Genomic DNA, 20,469 nt, shown 5'->3' with positions numbered 1-20,469 from the left:
GGAGACAACAGCAATTAGCATAAGCAGCGGCAGTCTCAGCTCACCAGATGCTTTGCCAATTGTTTGCCTCCCTGATTTCCAACAGCAAAGAAGCAATTTGCCTAAGAGCACAGTCAATAGCTAAAACTACCCCTCAGAACTTAAAGTATCGGGGAAAAAAAAACTATTTCCATAGTACAAAAGCAAGACTTGCAGGGCTGTCATGTAGGAGTTTGCCTAAGTAAGGCATGGAGCAGGCGGCTTGAAACAGCCACCAAATACTTCAGAGTGAAAGGCTAAAAAAGGAAGGTTTTAGAGGAGGAAATGAGTCAGTAGCTTGGAGGACGGGAGGGGGAGTTCAAATAGCTGAGGCATATAAAGTAAGCAAGTACTCACCATCTCAAATGCTAGAAAATCAGTGAGGTGGATGTATTGATCTTTGGTTTCTGTTGATGCAGGGTCTCATGCACAAATGGGAGTCCATGGGTGACTTTTTATATTGACTATGCTGGGTTTTGAAGCAGTCCTTCACTGGACAGATGCTGCAATACACACCGGTGTTTCAGACTGGAGCCAAAGTGGTCACCACCAGCTACAGGATTGCTGAAATTTCTTGGGCTCCCCCACGGCTGGGGGGTGGAATTTCTGGAGGGAATTTTCAGGTTAATTGCAAATGCCATTTGCCTTAAGAGAGGGAGGGGGATTCACCTTTTGAGGTGGTTCGTCCAGATATCCAGCTTGAGCTTTCAGCCTAGCTTATTTATAGCTCTAACACTAGGAAAAAATGACAAAGCTTATTCAGTGTTGAAAAGCAGCAAAGCTAGTAAAAAACCTCCATCTCCACAATGCTGTAGCATTCATTTTTTTCTGCATAATGACCTTGTATTGCACTGAAACCCTGGGGGCGAAGGGGTGAGTCTCAGGTCCTGGAAGCCTTAACCTTGCTCACTTGTACACCATCACAGCAGCTGGCCGTAACAGGGCGTGCATTAGTGGAACAGTAAGCCACGAGAGGGTTAGTGTCAGTGTGGCAATAAGCCACAAGGCACAACTTCCTCACCTCTTCCCCACGTCCCTGCCCCATCAAAAGGGCAGGACTGATGTAAAGGGAACTAGTAGAAAGCGGCACCAAAATTCCTTCCCACCATCCTCAAAACAGGGAGCTTCCCCTCGGTTCAGGCACTGAGACGCCAGCTTCGTAACTGCCGCACAAGGACCCTGCTGCAAGCTGTCTTTGAGGGAAACCGCAGCACTGCAAGTGGTTGGGGTGATGCTTAAGGTCACAGGCACGTGAGGAATGGGCTGTCAAGTTGGGGGAGCAGCACAGGACTGGAAAAACACTACCTTTTCCCTGCACAAGCAGCAGCACGGGATTTACATACAGTAGGGGTTCCCAAACTGTGACATATGTACTGCTGATCACCAGCAGGCAGCTTGTGGTGCCGAGCTGGAGCTCCCAGTCCCCGTGCTGGTACAGCACGCAGAGTCTGTGGAGCCCTGTGCTAAGGCAGGCTGGTACTACCATAAGCCACGCACTTGTCAGTGCATCTTGGCGCACAGCTCCTGCCTCTAGCTTCTTCGAAGCACCACAGCCACTGTGTCTTTTGGGGATGAAACTTTTGAAAAAGCCATCATGGTTCTTAGTAAGTGCCCTTCCCAGAGCAAACACATCTTTCCCATGAGACAGAAAAAAGTGAGAGAGATCTTCCTTATTTGGCTGGTGAAGGAGTTCCTGTCCTTGCTGAGGTTCCTTCAACTAGTTAGATACCTTCTGAACCCACTGCACTGTTTCCAAAAACGCCACAAGACTTCTTAAAACAGACTGACCCAACAGGCGGATTCCAACTCATTTTCCCTTGTAAGTATACAACATGCAACAGCCCCAGCCCTGTTCTCATGGCCTTAAATCATCCCTTCCCCTCCTCCCCAGGATGTCTCACTTCTGTATCCCTCTATCATAGCACAACTGATCTATGAAGAGCAAGCTTGGAACAATAACAGACAAATTACCCACAGCTGCCCCAGGTCTCCAGTATGTGCCACCAGACATGGAGGTCCGCTATGGCACTGTGCATCGCCAAACAGCACCTGCCTTTTCTCGCCCAGCCACGCAGCATGCACTGCCACCAGGCTAACAGTCACGGCAGAAAGACAGGACCAGAATCAGTTGTCCAGAGAAACATATTTGTAGGACTGAAGCTCTACTATTACACAGGCATTTCATCTGACACGTTTTAGAACGGTATGTTTAAAAAAACAAAAACGGAAAACCAAACATGTTCCTACTCAATTCTTATCACTTCCAATGGCCCAAATTTAAGCATTCCTTGATTAAACATATCAGAAAAGAGCCCAGGGGGGAACTACCCACCCACCCCAATTTAAGTCTAAGTCATGCTGATAGGTCTTTTGCTAGTTTCACCACAAATCTGATGCAAATGCTCTTGCAAAAGGGATCCCTGGCCAGCGTAAGCCATCCAGCAAAAGAGCCTAACACAATAGGACTGCTTTTCCAATACATGCATCTTCAATATGGGGTCTTTCAGCAACTTCTATCTAATGTGAACAGGCATAACAGCATCTAAAAAGGGCATCTACTGGGGTATGCAGCGAGGAGGGGAAAAAAATCAAAATGTAACACCCTTAATTAGAACAGCAATATGGATGAAAACCGTAAGGTATGGCTCACACCTTTATTATTGCAGCACTATGCTAGCTGTAACCTGGTATGAAGTATTGCTGCCTCATACCCCAGCCCTGAAAACATGCAATTGAGTCTTGGTTTTGTTTTCTGCTTACAAGCAGGCACAGAAACTGAACAAAAAAGCTTGATGCCGGGGGCTCTTTGCTCATCAAGTCTAGCCGGGAACACCAGTGCAGTCAGGATCCAGTAATGAAACCTAACTGTCTATACATTTTTTAACATTAGCAGGTGCTTCTGTAATCTGATTACAAAAAGCCCGAGCTTCATTGCCCAGAAACATTACGGAAATAATATTCTCGTAGCATTTCAGAGCGAGCAGTACTGCAATAAACACTGAAGAGCAGCTCCTCCGAACCCCCCGGTCTTAGCAGCAGAGTTTTCCCAGCGGTCAGCTTTGTCCCGAGGACAAACCGCTCATTGTTTCAGCCACCTGAAATAGATGCCGCGCTGATTCATGCGGGGACGCTGCTGCTGCTGCTGCTGCTGCTGCTGCTGCTGCTGCTAGCGCTGCTGCCGCCGCCGGGAAGCAATGCACAGGGTTTCCTGCAGCACACAGCGAGCGCGGCCGGCCTGAGCCAATCAGGAGTGCCTGACTGAGATCGCACCAAAGTAGGTATTAAAAAAAACCCTCAAAAAAAAAAAAAAAAGAGAGAGAGAGAAAGAAAGAAAAGCCCCACACTTCCTCCTCGCCAGCTCTCCTGACACCCCGCCCCCATCTGCTCTCGTTCAGGCCGCCTCCCCCCGCGGGCTGCCCTCCTGCTTGCCCCAGGGCCATGACCGCCCCACAGCCGCCCCCTTGGACGCCCCCCCCGGTGCCCCCCAACGGCTCCCTCTGCCCCCCCAGGATTACCGCCCCCCAACCGCTCCCCTGCCTCCTCACGGCTGCCTCAGTCCCTTTCATCTCCCCAACGGCCACAATCCTCTTTTGGCCCCCCTCGGCAGTCGCCCAACCGCCCTTTCCCTCACGGCTCCCCCAGTCCCCCAACTCTCCCCTCAGCGCCTCCCCGCCCTCCCCCCGCGCACACCTTGGGGCAGGTAATTCCGCCCCGCCTCGCAGAGGGACCGCCACCATTGGCCGGCCGGCGCGTGACCGCCGTCAATCACCCGGCGGCTCCCCCCGTGATTGGGCAGCCCATCCCCCCCCCCCCCCCGGGCCGGGCGAGTGGGGGGGCTGTGGGTGCGTGAGTTCCCCTCCCCCCGGGTGCCGACGGGCACGCGCGTGCGCGCGGAGCCGGGTGGGGTGGGGCGTTGCCACGCAGGGCTCCCACCATAGCAACCGCTTCCTCCTCCGGGCACGGCGGCCGTGACGTCGGCAGCGTTTCCGCCCGGCTCGCGCCCTCTCCGCTTCCCTTCCTGCTGCCGGAGCCCGCGCCGCGCCCAGCATCCGAGGGGAGCAGCTGCTGCCGCACCGCGCTCCGCCGCCCGCCGCGCCTCGCCGACACCATGGTAGGGAGCCGGGCGCCGCCGGGGGAGCGGGGGGCGCGGGCCGTTACGCTTCTCCCCCTCCTCCGCCTTCATCCCTGGGGAAAGAGGGGAGGGGGGCGGTTGGTACCGCTCGCCGGCCGCATCTCGGCCTGCGCCGCCGCTGTGCCTGGCGGCACGACCGTATCGCGCTCCCCTTTCCTTCTGCTTTCCTCCCCCCGATCCTTTCGCCTTTGAACTTGAGGCGGCGGATCCGTTCTCCTCCCTTCCCCCTCTCCCCCCCCCCATCCCGCCATGAGGCGGCGGAAGGTTACTTCCCTCCCCCCCTTTGAGGCGATGGAACTGTCCTCTCCCCTTCGTCTTCCCCCCGTGAGGCGATGGTACGTTCCGCGCCGCACACAGGCGCTAGGGGCGGGCGCGTCCATTTCGCCGGGGGGAAGGGGGGGGCGTGAGGAGAGCGAGCGAGGCGGGAAGAGCCGGGGGGGGACACGCTGCGGGGCGATGCGCGGCCCCTCCCCGTGCCGCAGGGTGCGGCCGGGGGGGGGGAGGGGCGGTGGCAGCCCCCACGCAAGGGGCTGCGTGGAGAGTCGGTCGCAGCCTGACAGAAAAGCCACGGGGGGTGGCGGTGGTGGGAGCCCGCCCGGGGGGCTGCCCCGCTCGGGAGGAAGCGCGGCCTCAGCCGCATCCGCCCCGACGGCCGGCCCCGGGCGGGAGCCATCTTCCCCAAAGCCGAGGGGTTTCGGGCCTGGCCTAGAAAACGGCGGCGGTTCCTCGGCGGAGACGAGCACCCGCCAGCCAGGGCCCCGCTTCCCCGTCCCCGGTGAGCAGCTCTCGGGGCCAGGCCGCCCTTAATCAGGCCCGGCTGGAGTCAGCAGTCCTGGTAGCGGACAAAAGGGGGGAAGCAAAACCGGCGGAAGGAAAACGCTGGTCGTAACAAACACGTTTTTGCAGCGACTGCTCGAAGAAGCTTAAATTTTAAGGTACTTGCTGCAAGGGCTGGGGAGATTTTTGCTTGCTTCTCTTCACAGAGAGGATACAATGCTGGAAACATTATATCTAATGCTGGAAACAGAGGAAACGTGGAAATGTATTAAACATCCACACTGACTTTCCCGTTTTCTCTGGCTTTCAAAAAATGCCAGGGGATTCCTTTCATAAATGGGGTGGAATAGAGCAAACAGCTATTATGCTTCATTGTGGTTCATTTTCTGCTGGTTTGCCTACACTAAAACTTTGCATCCCTGTTTAACTCAGGCTACTGAGACTGACAAATTCACTAGAATTATTTGCTCATACAGTTTTAACTGCTGTCCCATTTTTGCTTGAGTCACGCACAAACACTTGTCCAGCAACAAACATTTGTATTTTTTGATGCATTTGCCTAGATTATTTGCCTTTAGTAGAGGGGTTACATATTGAGGCCTTCCCATGGTATTTACCATTGATTTCTTGAACATGTGGTATGTCCAGTAAATAAACTTCTAGTCTGTATAGACCTGGCAGACAGGATGTGCTACTAATCTCCTTACTTCTATAACACCCGAGTTGAAGCATCTATGGCTGGTCTGCAGTGTGGAGCAGAGCTAATGGGAGTTGCAGATGAAGCTGCTAAAAGTCTGACGAGACTTGCAGCTCTTGTTTAAAATAGGCTTGTCTGAACAAGCTATCTACCACCTCTGCAGTACGCAAACCTAGTTTAGAATGACTACTCAGTGTGTCAGGCTTCATCTTGCTTCAGAACCAGAGAATTCCCCAGTCAGTCAAAACTGGTATTTCTCATAGTGATCTCCTTTTTGGAACAGGGTCTGGGTTGGTTTTTTTTAAGATGCTTTCCAGTTGCTGCAAATGAACTTGCTTTTGGACAAAGAGTGTAGGCCTTCTGGCAAAGTACAGTAATGCCAGCAGGAGGGCATCGTTTGGTATCAAAAGAGCATTGGATTTTCTGCTTTTGTGTCTTGCCACAAGGTTCCGTTTCTTTGCTACTGCATTAAATGAGTCCATGGTCTTTGGAGGACCGTGCAAATTATTTTTCTTGGTTGTTAGTCAATGCTATTCCCAAATCTGTGTAATTACAAGGTACATATGCCTCATATACAAGATGACAGCCTCCTGACAATTGATAGTGTGGGTGTCTGGCATGTTCCTACTTGCCTTGTCAGAATATCACTATCAAGAGGCTCCTGCTGGGAGCAAGGGCTGACCTAAGCAATCTCATGCGGGAGAGCCTGCAGACAGCCAGAACTTGCATGTAAAGCTGTTCAGAGCCTTTCGCTCGCCTGACTGTTCAGTATTCACAGCAATCTCCAGGAAGGATACTTCTGTAATGAGTACTGGGATGCCCTAAGCAGGCCTTCAAAGCCTGTTTTTAAGGGTGAGGTTTAAGCTTTAAGTTGCCGTAGCTGCCTGGAGGGCCACAAGAAAATTCTTACAGACACTTGGGCTCATAATAGCTGATTTTTGTGCTGAATGTGTTTCTAAGAAGCTTTGCTTTCCTGCAAGAGGCCTGTTGTGTACCAGCTTACACCCATGTTACCTTAAAAACATGCGTTTCAACATAGGAATGGGTACTACTCAAAACTTCTGCCCTGCTACTGGCTACCACGGTTCCTGTTTTTCAGCAGTGTTGCTGGGATTGCCTTTTGTGGGTATTGCTTGTTCTACCTACCTTGATAATTATATCTGGAGTGAACTTCATGGTAGCTCGGAGAAGGTGATGATTTCCTCTTGGCTGAAAGCTGAGGAAGTGACCTCCAGGAATTCAGGGAAGACTTTTTTTCTGCTTTTTTTTATAATTGCTTTGTTACTCATCTCTCCTCGTCTAGTTGATAACCTTTCTTATTGGCAGGGAAAAAAAGCTGAATAGATTTTTTGATTCCTCCCCCCGCCCCCCCCCCCCCCCCAAAAAAAAAAAGAGACCAAATAATGCAAACTAAAAAACGCGACTCTAGCTGGCAAGATCTGCCTACAAATGATATGCAAATAACTCTGTACTTCTTGCTGGTTTATGGTGTGCAAAGAATGGCCTCTTACACAACAGCAGTAAAAAGGCAGTTAGTTATGTTTCCTATCATGCTTCAGATCTGAATTGAAGCTTTGGACTTTCAGCTGCATAGGCTGCCTGGCGTAAATGGAGGTGTCTGTCTGTCCGGCTGTAGGTGGCAGAAGGACTTGAAGTCACTGGTGTTCCCACACTGGTGCTGGTCTTCGGGGTGAAGGTAAACTAGTCACTCTGTGCATTGCCTCCTTTCCTACTCAATAAAGTGCAGGTGGTAATATCAGATGGGTTTTCCTGAGTGCTCAAATAACAGATTAAAAGCAAAGCAGTATTTAAGATCCCTGTATTTTTTACCACCCACATTTTCAGTCGGCTTGTTGGCCATAACTGAGACCTTTTCAGAGGCCTGATTTGGCAAAATCTTCTCCCAGCCTCTCAGCTGCAGCCGGGCTATGTGACCTCCCTGTCTGCTAGGTGCTCTCGCAACTAACTTGGCTTAGCTTTCCCTTCAAGGACTCGGTGCTGATGATGTCCTAGGGTGTTGCGTGGCAATGCAAGGCACAGCTTTGTGAAGGCTGCTGTCCCAGAATGGTCAGATGGTAATAGGTTTAATTGAAAAAATATTTGTCACAGAGATGTACTATGACACATTACTGAGTCAGATGGAAATGCCTCATGGTTACACAGGCAGTTCTGGCAGTGGTAGGGGATTTTGAAGGTAGATAGGAGGGATGGTACGCCAAGCATAGGGGAAACAAGGTGTTTGCTGAAGAAACTGAGAACCGAATGAATGTATGGCAGCATGTGACTAGCAAACATGGGAGCACAGCGTTCTCGAATCTCTGCCTTTGCAATTAAACAAGGCATACTTTAATAATTTCTTGGTGTCAAATTCTGGAAAAATTGATGATGCTTTTCCAAGAAGCAAAAGTTCCGGCTTGAGTAGCTGTGAATAGTCCACACTGGTGTATACAATGTGTGTGCATGCTTCCCAAACAAAACAAGTCAAGAACTGGTTCTTGAAATGTCTGTGTAGATAACACAGGCACCACTATGGAAGGCTCTTAGGTTCTGATCATGGGAAAGAAAACCCACACTGTAAAATTGTCAATATTTAAAAACAAATTTAGTCCTTCAAACTTGTCTTGAGGCAAACTAAGTAATTAGTCTTCTTGGCTGTCTTGCAGTTGAGGAGGGAACAAAGACTTTTCTTAGGTAAAATATTTTAAATATTCAAGGAAAATACTGGAGTTCATAGTGCTTCCTAACAAAAGAGAAGGCAAATTTCATTGTGTCAAAGTTGCATTTCAATGCAGGCTTGCTACAAATCCAGTTTATCAGGCATCTGGCATGTGTCTCACTCCTGAAATGGCTTTCTGTATACGGGGATTTTCTTGAGAAAGCTTTGGATTATTCTTCAGTCTTCCCCCATTTAGATTAAATTTCATTTGTAGAGTACTTGGCGATGGAGGGAAAATGTTGGAAGCTATTAGTGGAGGCAGCTGGGGATGGCTCTTGCAGTTGGAAGCTCGCTAGACAGAAGGCTCTCTCTTTGGGCTGCCCTGTGTAGGGATGGCATTCTGCTCTTGCCAGACTTCTGCAGCGCTTTGCACTTAAGGCAGGAACGATGGCTTTGTGTAGGGAATAAGAGCCACTGTGTTACTGCAGCGCATGCTGACAAGGCATTTAATGCAACCATTACCTCATGTGCCTACAGCAGTCTGTATGAAAATACAATGGGGATACTGGTATAAGCGCTTCAGAATAATGTACGAGGCAACACTGCCCACAAGACGTGCTGCCTTTGCAATAGTTGCATGGAGGTACTGGGGGAGAACTCATTTTTGCGGATTCCCTCAGAGAAACTTACTCTGTCGATTCTTGCCTGAATGTCTCCCTGAATATGCTGTACTGGTGTTATTTTCCCATCCGATAATTAGGTGGCCTGCCTCCTTGCCACTGCCTTGTTTCAGTGAGGTTAACAGGCCCTGCAGTTAAGGTCCTCAACACCTATAGAAACAGGCTGACTACTTGAATGTAATCTTTTCTCTTCAGTTGTGTCCCGAGAATGGTTTTAAGTTGGTGTTGCCTGTGTTAGACGGTTTATCTGTTCCCTACAACAAAATGTCATCTGATTAATGGTCATGTATCCCACAAGTACCTGCAACATGTACTGCTCAATGAACAGCCATCCATGTACCAGTCCAGAGTTGGATAACTGCTTTTGTACTGAAAAAGGAACAGAACCAGGCTAGCTGTCGTAGCCCTGCAGCGTTCAAGCCAGAATGCACAAAATAATAATGAATGTGCTGTATTGAATCCTCTGAGCAGACCAGTATTGGGCCAAAGAGGGAAAATCCAGACTAACAAATAAACGTTTATTCTGTTGTTACTGGCGGGTTGGAGGCTTCTCACCAGCTATTCTTCTGGACAGATCAGCAGAGACACGGTTAAAATGTCGATTGAGGACATGTATTTACGAGCGTGGCATTTCTCCTTGTTCCAGTGCTCTTAACAGTCATCCTGTTGCTGCCCTACACAGAATGGTTGCAACCAACTTGCAACAAAAGCTGCCTAGGGTTTGGGTTTTTTTCCTTTTTAAGTATGTTTACGAAGCCAGTCATGGCTGGTACAAGCCCAGGGTTGGAGAGGGAGTCCTACAGTTACAAAAGTAGATGCTCTTTTTGGAAGCAATTAGTTGCACTGGGAGTTTATGGGTTCATTTCAACCCATACTGTGACATGGCTATAGGGTTTTCTCAGATGGAACAAATCTGCCTTGTCCCTAGCAATATAATGGCTGCTAATGTCAGCCTGCGTGATGAATCCAGGGGTTGTACGGCAGCTGTGAAAAGGAGTAGCACCAGCTACTAACAGCCTTTGGCTTTGGAAAGTTAGAAAATACAGTTCTTACTGTTGTCCCTTCAGCTTCTGGTCAGTCCCAGTTATCAGCTGCAGATTAACAGTGAATTTTGAGTTTCCAGACTGAATACTCTCAACATTTTTGGAATCTGAACTGACTTGCCAGCAGTGCTCAGTTTCTTTATAAGGAAACAACTTGTCTCCCAGCTTGGAGACGTGTTTCTGACTGTGCAGTAGCACAAACATATGCTCTTGACTGCACAGTTTGCATCAACCTGCAGTTCCATTGCTGCTGCTTGCTTCTGGCTTTCTGCTGAGCATTAACCTCTTCTGCCCAAGTTAACTTCTTGGCAACAGGAATTGGTGCAGGGGAATTAGTTGTTGTGGTCTTGGAGCAAAGATCAAGAATTGACAAAGGTAGAGCTAGGTGTCATTAAGTGCTTTTATGTGATTACTAGACTCGTTCCCATGCTAGTTCAGGTTTTCTAAGCATTTTCTACTTAGAATCTTGATGTTTTTGTGACCAAAAACTGAGTCCTAACACCTGTCAGCTACTGAGGTGCCATTAGTTTGAAGACAAACCTCAGGGGAAAAAACAGTTGTCTTGAGTTCACTGTGGATTTGTCCTTAGTGAATGATGCAATGGTTCTAGTTGCTGCACTGTTTGCTTTATTAGGGCAACCTTGTATTATTTAGAGTCTTCCCAGAAAGCTCTTGCCTACGCCAACCACAGGGACGGGAGGAGAAAGACCTTTATTCCTCATTAGTTCTCGATCACACTCTGACAAAGTGCAGTCTCTCCGTATGGAGGAGGTGACATAGGAATGAGTCACTTTGAGTTGATGTTTGCACTTTTGCTAGAATTTATCCTGGAATAGGCTTTCTTCGCTTACTTTCCTTGCCTTATTGAAGATATGCAGAAGGGTGGCTGCCTGCCAGGCAGCTGAGGCATGGTGACTTGTTCCCTGTTCTCCTATCCCAAAGTAAGTGCAAGGGATTCTGGATGGATTACCCCTAACAGACAAGCCATGCATTGTAAATCTTGAGGGAGGTCCCCTTGTATTTGAGTAAACCCCTAAAGAACACTGTTCTCCACACTAGAGAAACACTTCTGTCTCAGATTCACTGCTGTATGAGATTGCCCTGATTTTGCGTGACCAGCACTTGGGACATCTAGATGCCAAACTCCATGGTAATAGATTCTGCCAGCTGTGCCACCTCTCTTCACTGGGTTAGCAAAGCTATGCCAGCCACTAGAAGTTACAGAAGGAGAGATGTTGGTAGAAAAAGGAGAATCTGGGCTCATCTGAGGTCCTGCGTGGTAGGCATTGTTCAAGGCTTTAAAAAAAAAATACACGTTAAGTAGTTGTCCAATCAATAACCATCTCCCAAGGACAGCTTTTTTGAAAGTTAACACTAAGCAGTTCCCTCATCACCACTGATTTCCCTGGTTTTGCAGCTGAACTTTGCTGTTTCTTTAGAACTTTTCCACTCTGACAAAGTACAACGTCCCCATAAAATGAATCCATCAAGCACATGTTTTGGGGCTGAGCTTAGGGAAAAACAAAATGAAGAACAATCTTTAGTCTTTTTCAACCTTTAGTCATTTTTGGTTGGTGTATCTCACATGATGCTTTACCTGACTGTTTAGTATTGCTGACTGTGCTTGTAACAGTGATGTGTGGCAGTTTACACAAAGGGAGGAGGGCGGTTTTCCTTTTGAGATGTGAATTGCCATATCTGAGGATAATGTCATTTGAATTTGGAAGACCAAAAACCAGTGGGGGAAGAAGCAGTATTAGAAAGGAATCTCACCATTTACACTGCATGCAGCATTTTGAACAGATAGATGAGTACTGGACAGGCTTCAACTTGGTCTTTACTGCTCTGACCATGATGCCCTTCCAGCAGTGTCTGCTGGCCAGTATGGCTCCCCATATTTGCAGTATTCACTATTGCACAGCTGCTTTTAAGCTGTCCAGCTTTGTTGCACTCCGAGAACAAAACTCGGACACAAATGCTTCTATCCTGCTACCTCTCTCTTTTTTTCTTTTTTTTTTTCTTGTTCCCAAAAAAGCAGCAGACTGAAAATGCGGTTCAGCATCTTGTCATTCTTGCTAGGTCTTGTCCTCTTTATTCTGTGCAGCTGCCTTTAACATTAGATTGGTAATGCTGCATCTGCACCTCCTATTGCACCTAGCACAGGGGGATACCACTAAGTAACTAGAATTTCCTATCAGACTTTGAGGGGGGAAAAAAAAAAGTTGAAAAGGCAGCTTACTTTAAAAACTGATGGAGGAACTGCTGGGAAGTAGACACTTTAACTGTTAGACTTGCAAATTCTCCTTTTAAAACACAAGCAGCTTCTGAAAGTTGGCTTGTTCAGCTAAATACTCTACCACTATAGTCCCAGTCCCCATTACATCTCTCTTGATCTCTAAACCAAATCCATGTGACAAGCATGGAATTTGGCCATGTTTTACCTCTGTTCCTAAAGCTGCTAGCAAGCATGCTAGAAATGGCTAGGAAGCTTTGAACAGAAGATCCTTGTGGACTTGATTGTCTAACCAGCCTGAAGTGGGTAACAAAATTAAGCTGCTCTAATGCTAAAGGATCTGCCACGACTGAATCTCAGAGGACAAGGGGTGGACATGCGTGTAAAACTACCCCAAAACAATGTTCTAATGTAAGTAGGATTGTGCCTTGTTTGGAATAGTTTTGGTTTGGCAGCTGGCTGTGGGCAGCATTGAGACTCCAGATTCTTTACTTGGCTTGGAAAAAGAGGGCCTGCAGCCTTTTCTGACAAGACTCTCAGGCCACTGGTGACTATTGCCAGTATCGGTTGCCTTCTAGCCTCGGATTTAAGGCAGTGCGGTAATGTAGTTCTGAAAATTTGCGGTGGTAGTCCTAAAGGTCTTTGCTCTTGTCTTTGCAGGCATCTGGAGTACAAGTTGCTGATGAGGTATGCCGTATCTTCTATGACATGAAAGTGCGGAAGTGCTCTACGCCTGAGGAAATTAAGAAGAGGAAGAAGGCTGTCATCTTCTGCCTCAGTCCAGACAAAAAGTGCATTATTGTGGAAGAAGGCAAAGAGATTCTGGTGGGAGATGTCGGTGTGACAGTTACCGACCCTTTCAAGCACTTTGTGCAGATGCTTCCTGAGAAGGATTGCCGTTATGCCTTGTATGATGCAAGCTTCGAGACCAAGGAATCCAAAAAAGAAGAGCTGATGTTTTTCTTGTGGTAAGCCATCTTTCCCACTCATTCCTAACATGCAGTCCAGGCAGTGTGGGTGAGGTCTCTGAGCATTTGTATTGCCCAGGCTGGCAAGATGGCAAGCTTAAAGTGAGCCAGACAGCCTGATGCCTGTATTCTGAGCCATGAGACATTTCACTTGTTCATAATCAGTAGGACACTGCTTCTGTCTGTGGTGGATAATAATGTCACTAATTGCACTTTTTTTGGTGTATCCCACTAGGGCACCAGAACAAGCACCTCTCAAAAGTAAGATGATCTACGCAAGCTCCAAGGATGCAATCAAAAAGAAGTTTCAAGGTATGTAATACAGCTAACGTTCCTAGCTGTGCTATGCCCCTAGAATGCTTACACAGCAAGGCTTAACTCTTGGCTAATTGGCTTTTTTTTTTTTGGGAGATACTAGTGAGAGATGAGAACTTCACAGGTGAAATGCCCTGTGACAGAGCTAAAATGAGCTCTGGCTAAAACTTACACTGTCTGATTCTGAATTTGAGGCACTAGAACTGTGCTCAGGACAAGAGCAGGCTTTGCAATGTGTGACACCGTAGCTGTACTGTACAGAGCAGCACATCTGCACCATACAGGCTAGAAACCATTAGATTCATAACACTGAGCAGGATTTTGTGCAGAGCTGCCTCTGTGCAGAGGACTTTCAGCCCTGTGTCTGTTGAAATACACAATCTCATAAACTTAGTGTGTTGTAGTAGTAATTAACAATTCACTTGATTTAGGGATGCGGTTGTGATTACTCATTGCAAAAAAACATTGCATTTCCAAGTGGAGAAGCTAAGTTCTGTTCAGCCTGTCAGGCACCATTAACCAAGGAGTAAACACCTTGCTGCAGCATTCAGAAGTTTCATGCTAAGTCAGTCATTACAATGGCTCATAGCCAGATGGCACTGCCCACCCCTTCAGTTCCTCATGCTGTGCTGGGCCACAGTCTTGCAGCGTGCAAGACTGACAGGATCATTGTGCGGCAGTACCAGCTGTCACAGTACAACTCGCCAGTAGACTGGAATAGCCAGGGAGACTGTTGTGTGCTGCACACGTGGAAGTTGAAAAAAAGAAATGCTGTGTATTTTCTGCTTTTCTCCACGTAAGACAGGTTTGGGTTGGGCTCCCCACCCTCCAAAAAAAAAGAAACCCCTGTTAATTCCTTAGACCAGCAAAGTCTTTCAAGTCTTTCTAGTCTCTACATCTCAAATTACCACTGATTCTTTCACCCACCTTTCCAGAGCCAGTGGGAGCCGAGTCAGCCATCTTAGCAGCATCCGCAGCTACCATATCCAAGGTAGCACTAGAAATGAGACATTCACTTGTAAAATAGCCTGCAATGAAAAGGCTAACAGTCTGAGCACCGATCTAGTGAAAACTTCCTCCCTGGTATTTCTACGTTGACATTTGGTGTGTAGCCAGATGTCTCCCCGTGACACATCAGGGGAAGAACACGCAAATTCCTAAGCTAAGGCAGGACTTACCTGCTTGAGTGACTGGATTGCCTCTTCTAATATTACTACCAAGTATGTTTCTTTGATTGATTACCAGCATGTTGAAATACTGCATTATTGAGTGTTTTGCCTCTTTTTTTAGGCATAAAGCATGAATGCCAAGCAAATGGGCCAGAGGACCTCAACCGAGCTTGCATTGCTGAGAAGCTAGGAGGCTCCCTAGTCGTAGCTTTTGAAGGAAGTCCCGTGTAGATGTCATACAGTGCCACAACTCTACAAGCATTCCATGTTTTAATATATCAGTTATGTAAAACAACCATTCTAGGCAAGGGTTTCACTAACTGTAGGGAAGCTGTCTTGTAGAATAAAGTAGATTTTGGAGATGTAGCTCGTATGTACAAATGACCCTAAATAAATCAAATCTAAGGATTTATCTTGGTGTATTAATATTTGCATTGGTTTTCCAGCCCAATACTGTCCCTGATGGATTAACACTAAAGGTCTCCAAAAATTTTGGTCCAATGCAGCAATGTATTATGGGATGAAAGGCGGGGGAGGTGAGAACAATCTGGTTCCTGTTCTTACTTTTGCAAATTGTAACAAGTAAAATTCAGTCAGTCTTTTTGAGGCTACTGGCCAAATTGCCAAACTCAAAAACTTTTCCCCTGTAACAGTTTAATACAAAACTTAAAACCTGTAGTTAAAGTTAGACTAAAGCAACCTGTTGGCACCAAAACTGGGTTAAATTCTTAGTGCTTCCAGTTGCAGAGCAGTACTAATAAAGGCTAATTCTGAAGTTAAATAGAGATAACATAGACACACTTCTGGAGAAATAGTCCTAATCCACTCTTTTTTAAACTCACTGTGCAGTAATAATACTTAAAGGTTCACTTGTTCTGCAAGTTCAATTTTCTTGTTATGAAGTGTCTTGAGGTCTCTTCCAGCCTGAGTGATTCTATAAAAATTGCTTTTCTGTTGACATAGTTTAATTTAGAACTATCTTAGTTTCACTAATACACACTTACTAGCGGATCGGATGCTTCTGAGGCTTTTACGAATGCAGATTCTTATATCAGAGTTAAGGGTAGTACAATGAGAAGGAACCACATCTTAAAAAGTGGAATTCTCAGCCCCAGTCTTTGGTCACTTGGTCCATTTGTCCATAATTACTATTGATTTAACTTAGTAGAACCAATCAGCCTGACTAATACGGCTTGATCTGGGCTTTTTGTCTGTTAGCTTCTTTAATTCTGTAGAAATGCATGGAAATATCACCTACTAGAAAGTTTGACCTGAAATGCCTTTTGTATGGGGGGTAGAGAACATTCCTGTGCCAGCTACAGAGATCTTAAAAGCTTCCATGTTTCACCAGTGGTTGATTAAAGCTGTTTCCTTTGTGTAATGTGTACATGGGAGTTGCATAGAGTTTTCCTGTATGTCTGTAGAGAAAAAGAAAAAAAAAAAACCCTTAGCCTCCAGTGCGTTACTGTGATATGTTCTGTGCGTGCCACATTCGAATAGCCTGAATAAATGGGGTTTCCCTCCCCTGGGTCAGTGACTGATTCCTCTCCAGCCTCTGGATTAGTCCTCTTGCAGCGGGGCCGGCGCTGCTGGCTGAGCGTGCCGGTGCCCCACGTAAGCCGGGCTTTCGGGGAGCTGGTACGTCTTCCGCAGCTACCGACCTGTGCCGCTCACGGGGGAGAAAGGATGGGGGAAACAGGCTTGAAGGAAGAGCTGGTGGAGGCGGTGGGAGTCTGGGGGTGGAAAGCAGGTTCATCTGTCTGCAAAGTGTGCTGCCCTCCTTGGCTCTGCACCCCTCTCACCGCTGGGCAACTGCCAGCCTGCTGCAGGCTCTAGCTCCTTAACAGCACCTGGTCTCTTACTTTTAGGCTTCGGACCCTGATTTCCATGGGTTGGGGAGCTTCCTGGGAAACATCTGGTATTTGCAGTCTGAGCAGGAGAAACCCAACAAATGTCAGTTACTTTGTGCTGCGTTCCCTGTAAGAACTGAGGGAGCTTTTTCTGGCCAGCCCCATGAAGCCCAGGCAGTTACAGGCTGCCCCTTCCTCTGCAAGCTCTTGCCAGATGTGCAGGGACAGAAAGCTGTATTGTCCCCACAGCTCCTCGGCAGAGCAGTGCACTGCGCTGGTTTATCTGCGGGGCCAGGGAAATAATGGTCCATTACCTAACTCAGCATGTGCCCTCTCTGGCCACGCTGTGTGGTTAAAACCTTTAATTAAAGGCGGGCATTGACTGCTTGCTCTAACTTGGCACCCACGTGGGTCACAGGGTTGGGAGCACAAGGTTTTCGGATGCAAAGAGATCCACTGGAGCAAAGCTTTCTGATCTGAAGAAAAGCACGCTGCCCTGGTTTCTGTGGGTGCTGTTAGCCTGTGTTTCAGTCAACTCTGAGCTGGCCCAGGTGGGTAATCATCCCCATAAACAGCTCCTCCTTGCCTAGGTGTCTGCAGTCCTGGTCTCTGTCCAAAGTCCAGGTTGAGATAAGGAAACCGGAGTGACACAGCGGGAGTGGTGCTGCCTGACAAACAAAGGGAACTCCCAGCCGAGATCCAGCTGATAACTAGTGCCTCCAGACTGCAGGCATCTTTGAAGAGATATCCAGCCTAGGTGACGCCATGGTGGACTTCTGCCTGGGACTTCCTTCTTTGGTTAGAAAATGAAGCAGGAGACCCTGCAAAGTGGGAAGGATGTCAGACCTGGAAGGTAGAAGGGCACTTACCACAACGTGAAAGCCCTCAGATCAGAGACTTGGGTACAAAGTGCCGTAGTCCCAGGACTTTGAGGGATGAGAAGTCTGAGGTGGCACTTTGGGCTGTGGTTAGGTGTGGTCCCACAGCTTCAGCTGATCAAAGAGGCTTTGGCCACTTTTAGGACCCTCTCAGCAAACCTTGAGATATTATACTGGTATCTCTGGAAGAGTACTCCTGCACTCCAGTGCTGGTGGTAACTTAACCTTCAGAGCTATAATGCTTCAGGCTTGTCCACATCATGGAGTTAGCGGGCCAAACTTCACCACCTCCCAAGATTGTTTGCCCTTCTGCAGTTGGAGGGGATGAAAAGGACGGGAAGATGTTTCCTCCTGTGACTGTTTCAAATCCTTTCAGTTAAGGTTTCTCCCAGATCACCCAGACATCCTGAAAAGGCAAGGCAAGCAGGGAGACACAGCATGTGGAATGCTTCCTATAGCTTGGCCGGTTGCTGGGGAGAGAAATTACTTTCTAACAGCACTACATGAAGAAGAAAAAGGTGAGGGGTTCAGGCGACGGACACCCCTCGGAGTTGTGCAAGCTCAGCAGGACCGCAGCCCAGGTAGCGCAGCTCAGGTGCAGTAGGAGCAGAGCTGCTAGAAACCTTTTCAAGTCCACGTGCAGGCAAGGGTTTCCCAAAAGCCGTTTTTGTCCATTACAAGAGGGAGAAGATGGAGGTGGGAGATGAAGACTGATAATTCAGGCCTGAGTGTGAGCAGCAGATGGTGTAAATGTTAATTTAGCTGCTCCAGCAAAGGTGAACTTGAGTGTCAAAGCTGGCTTGATAAACCCACGTACCCAGGCTGAAAGGTAACTCCAGCCTTGGCTGAACTCAGCAGAAGGATCCAGTGCTCCCATTCAAAATCACCCCAGCTGGGCAATTATCTTTAAATAAAGTACCTGCCTGCAGCACCCCGGTGCCCAGCTGCCGATGGTACCTGCCCTGAGTCACAGGCTGACAAGTAACAAGCCGACAGCATGGCTAGCCTGAGGAAAGGAGATAACCCTCGGCAAAGCCCATGCCATTGGGTGGGCGCTGCAAAATCCCACCAGCTCCTGGGAGACCAGGGACTGGCTAGTCCTCAGCCCTGCATGCTGGTGGGCAAGGCTCAGGTTCCTCTAGCCCCTCGGGATGTCCTTCCCCTTCCACCAAGGTGCCGAGGGAAGCAAAAATCCCAACGGTACCACTCCAGGTATCAAAAATTAAGCTAAACATCTTTCCCCAGAGAGACATGTTTTTTTCAGCTTTGCTTAACAACATACATAAGCCCATCTCTTTCTTCCTAAAACAGCCAGCTTGGTGATGTATCCTGGGAGGGCACCATGTCCCCCCACGCTGGGGACACCGAATCTGTTCTTGTGTGGCTTTTGGAGCCCCATCAGAGCCCACCTGCCCCGTAGCGCGCTCGGGATGCCAGCCGCCCTCCTTGTGTTGGCTGGGGGCTTTGTTACTGCTCGTGTGTTAACGCCTGCGTGCTGCTCTGTTTTGCACAAGCGCTCACAATAAAGGAAATCGTTATTGCAAAAGCAAAAAAACTGAAAAACTGAAGGATTGCATCACTTCACTGCTGCTCTGGGGCCCTTCCTGCTGACAGCTCTCTGGGGGTGATGGCCACCTCGATATGCTCAACAGCTTAATCCAGCCTATGGCTTGGGTAGTTTTTTTGCAATCCTGGTAAAATCCAGGCATTCTCTCACTTTTGGGGATCTTAAAAGCCAAAAGGCAACAGGCCGGGCAGGCATCCTGCACTGCAGCCAGAGGCGATGCTGACAGCATTGAGGTCGCTGGCGGTCCTTGGCTCATGAGGTCCTCCCCGAGCATCACAAAGTCCAGAAAGAGAAACCAAAGGCTCATCACGGCTGTGGGGCAAGGTCTGCGTACTGAGTTTGTCCCTCCATTGTGGGGGGATGGACCTGCCAGAGCCTGGGGCGCTTGCAGGATCTGCCGCCTATGCACATGCAACAGCCCTCATAGAACAAGGCTGGGGGGGGGCGGAATTGGGGGGTTGGGGTGGCAGGGGCAGCAGCAGCAGCGGGGCTTGTAATGAGTGTGTGGGGTCTCAGCTGCCATGCGAAGGACTGGGGCCACCACCCCGCAGGGAGACACAGCCCTCCAGCCAGGTGCGTGAGCTCCATCGCCTCCCATCCTGCGAGGAACAGCAGACAGTGAGTGACAAAGGGGCATCACCGAGCCACACACTGCATCTGGAGGGTGGTCCTCCTCCCTGCGGCTCAGCACAGCCCCCCCAAAGGCGCTCAGCCCATTTCTGCAATGAGCATTGATGTGCTCAGCGCTGACGTGCACCCCGACTTCCGGGTGCAGCAGCCCCTGCTCAGCCTCGATCAGCAAAGCCGAAGCGAGCGCTGGACAAAAGGCTGCCTTTGGGCAAGGATGGGAGACAGGTTTGGGGGAGAAGGGGGGCTCTCAGCTTGCCTCTTCCTCAGCCGGAATTCAGCAAGACCCCTTTTTCTTGCCTGGTCAAAGATGGGTCACACACACACACTACCCCCCCCCACCCCCCCGAAGCATGACTTGCACACCCCTTCTCCATCACAGTCCCGGAGCCAGCCTCAAAACTGCGTGGAGCCTCTGGTGTCTAATACAGAGGTTGAGTGCACACTGCCTTCCCCAGGAAGAAAATGGAGGCAGGTCTGTCCCTCATCCCCCTGCCCGGCCTTGGCTCTTCGCACACCCCGGAGGGACCGAGCACTTCAGGGCCTCTTTCCCCGCTCTCTCAAATCCCGCTGATGTCAGCGCCAGGCTCAGCAGCTTTATTGTGGGGAGACAGGCACCGAGCCGTCACGTGGCCTCTGCCATTTCCTAAGAAACCAGCTTAAAAAAAAAAAAAAAAAAGAGAAAGAAAAAAAAAAAGAGAAAAAAAAGAGGGGGGGGGGGGAGAAGAGGAAAAAAAAAAGAAAAAGAAAAGCCACAAGAAGGGGAGAGCAGAGGGCTAGCGAGCCCGGCAGTGAGCGAGGACCACCACCATGCTGCACCGGCAGGGGCAAAATCACCGGGGAGCGCTGAGGTTTAAGC

At 48.8% G+C, this 20,469-nt stretch overlaps 1 protein-coding gene across 1 annotated transcript; it reads left to right on the top strand.

Annotated features, from left to right (window-relative positions):
- The first annotated feature begins 3,922 nt into the window (after positions 1-3,922).
- Positions 3,923-16,217, top strand: DSTN (destrin, actin depolymerizing factor). The gene is made up of 4 exons (XM_075147388.1): positions 3,923-4,129; positions 12,897-13,204; positions 13,440-13,516; positions 14,810-16,217. The coding sequence occupies exons 1-4, from the start codon at positions 4,127-4,129 to the stop codon at positions 14,917-14,919; spliced, it is 498 nt and encodes a 165-aa protein (XP_075003489.1). The 5' UTR covers positions 3,923-4,126; the 3' UTR covers positions 14,920-16,217.
- The last annotated feature ends 4,252 nt before the right edge of the window (positions 16,218-20,469 follow it).

The sequence above is a fragment of the Calonectris borealis genome, chromosome 3, assembly GCF_964195595.1.
Source record: "Calonectris borealis chromosome 3, bCalBor7.hap1.2, whole genome shotgun sequence".
Taxonomy (NCBI): Eukaryota; Metazoa; Chordata; class Aves; order Procellariiformes; family Procellariidae; genus Calonectris; species Calonectris borealis.
The sequence above is the reverse complement of the archived record's forward strand: the minus strand, read 5'-3'. Positions and strand labels throughout refer to the sequence as shown.

Excerpts from the sequence above, each read along its gene's own strand:
- DSTN (XM_075147388.1), top strand. Across the intron at positions 13,205-13,439 it reads GAGCTGATGTTTTTCTTGTG|GGCACCAGAACAAGCACCTC; the intron begins GTAAGCCATCTT and ends GTATCCCACTAG. Across the intron at positions 13,517-14,809 it reads AATCAAAAAGAAGTTTCAAG|GCATAAAGCATGAATGCCAA; the intron begins GTATGTAATACA and ends CTCTTTTTTTAG.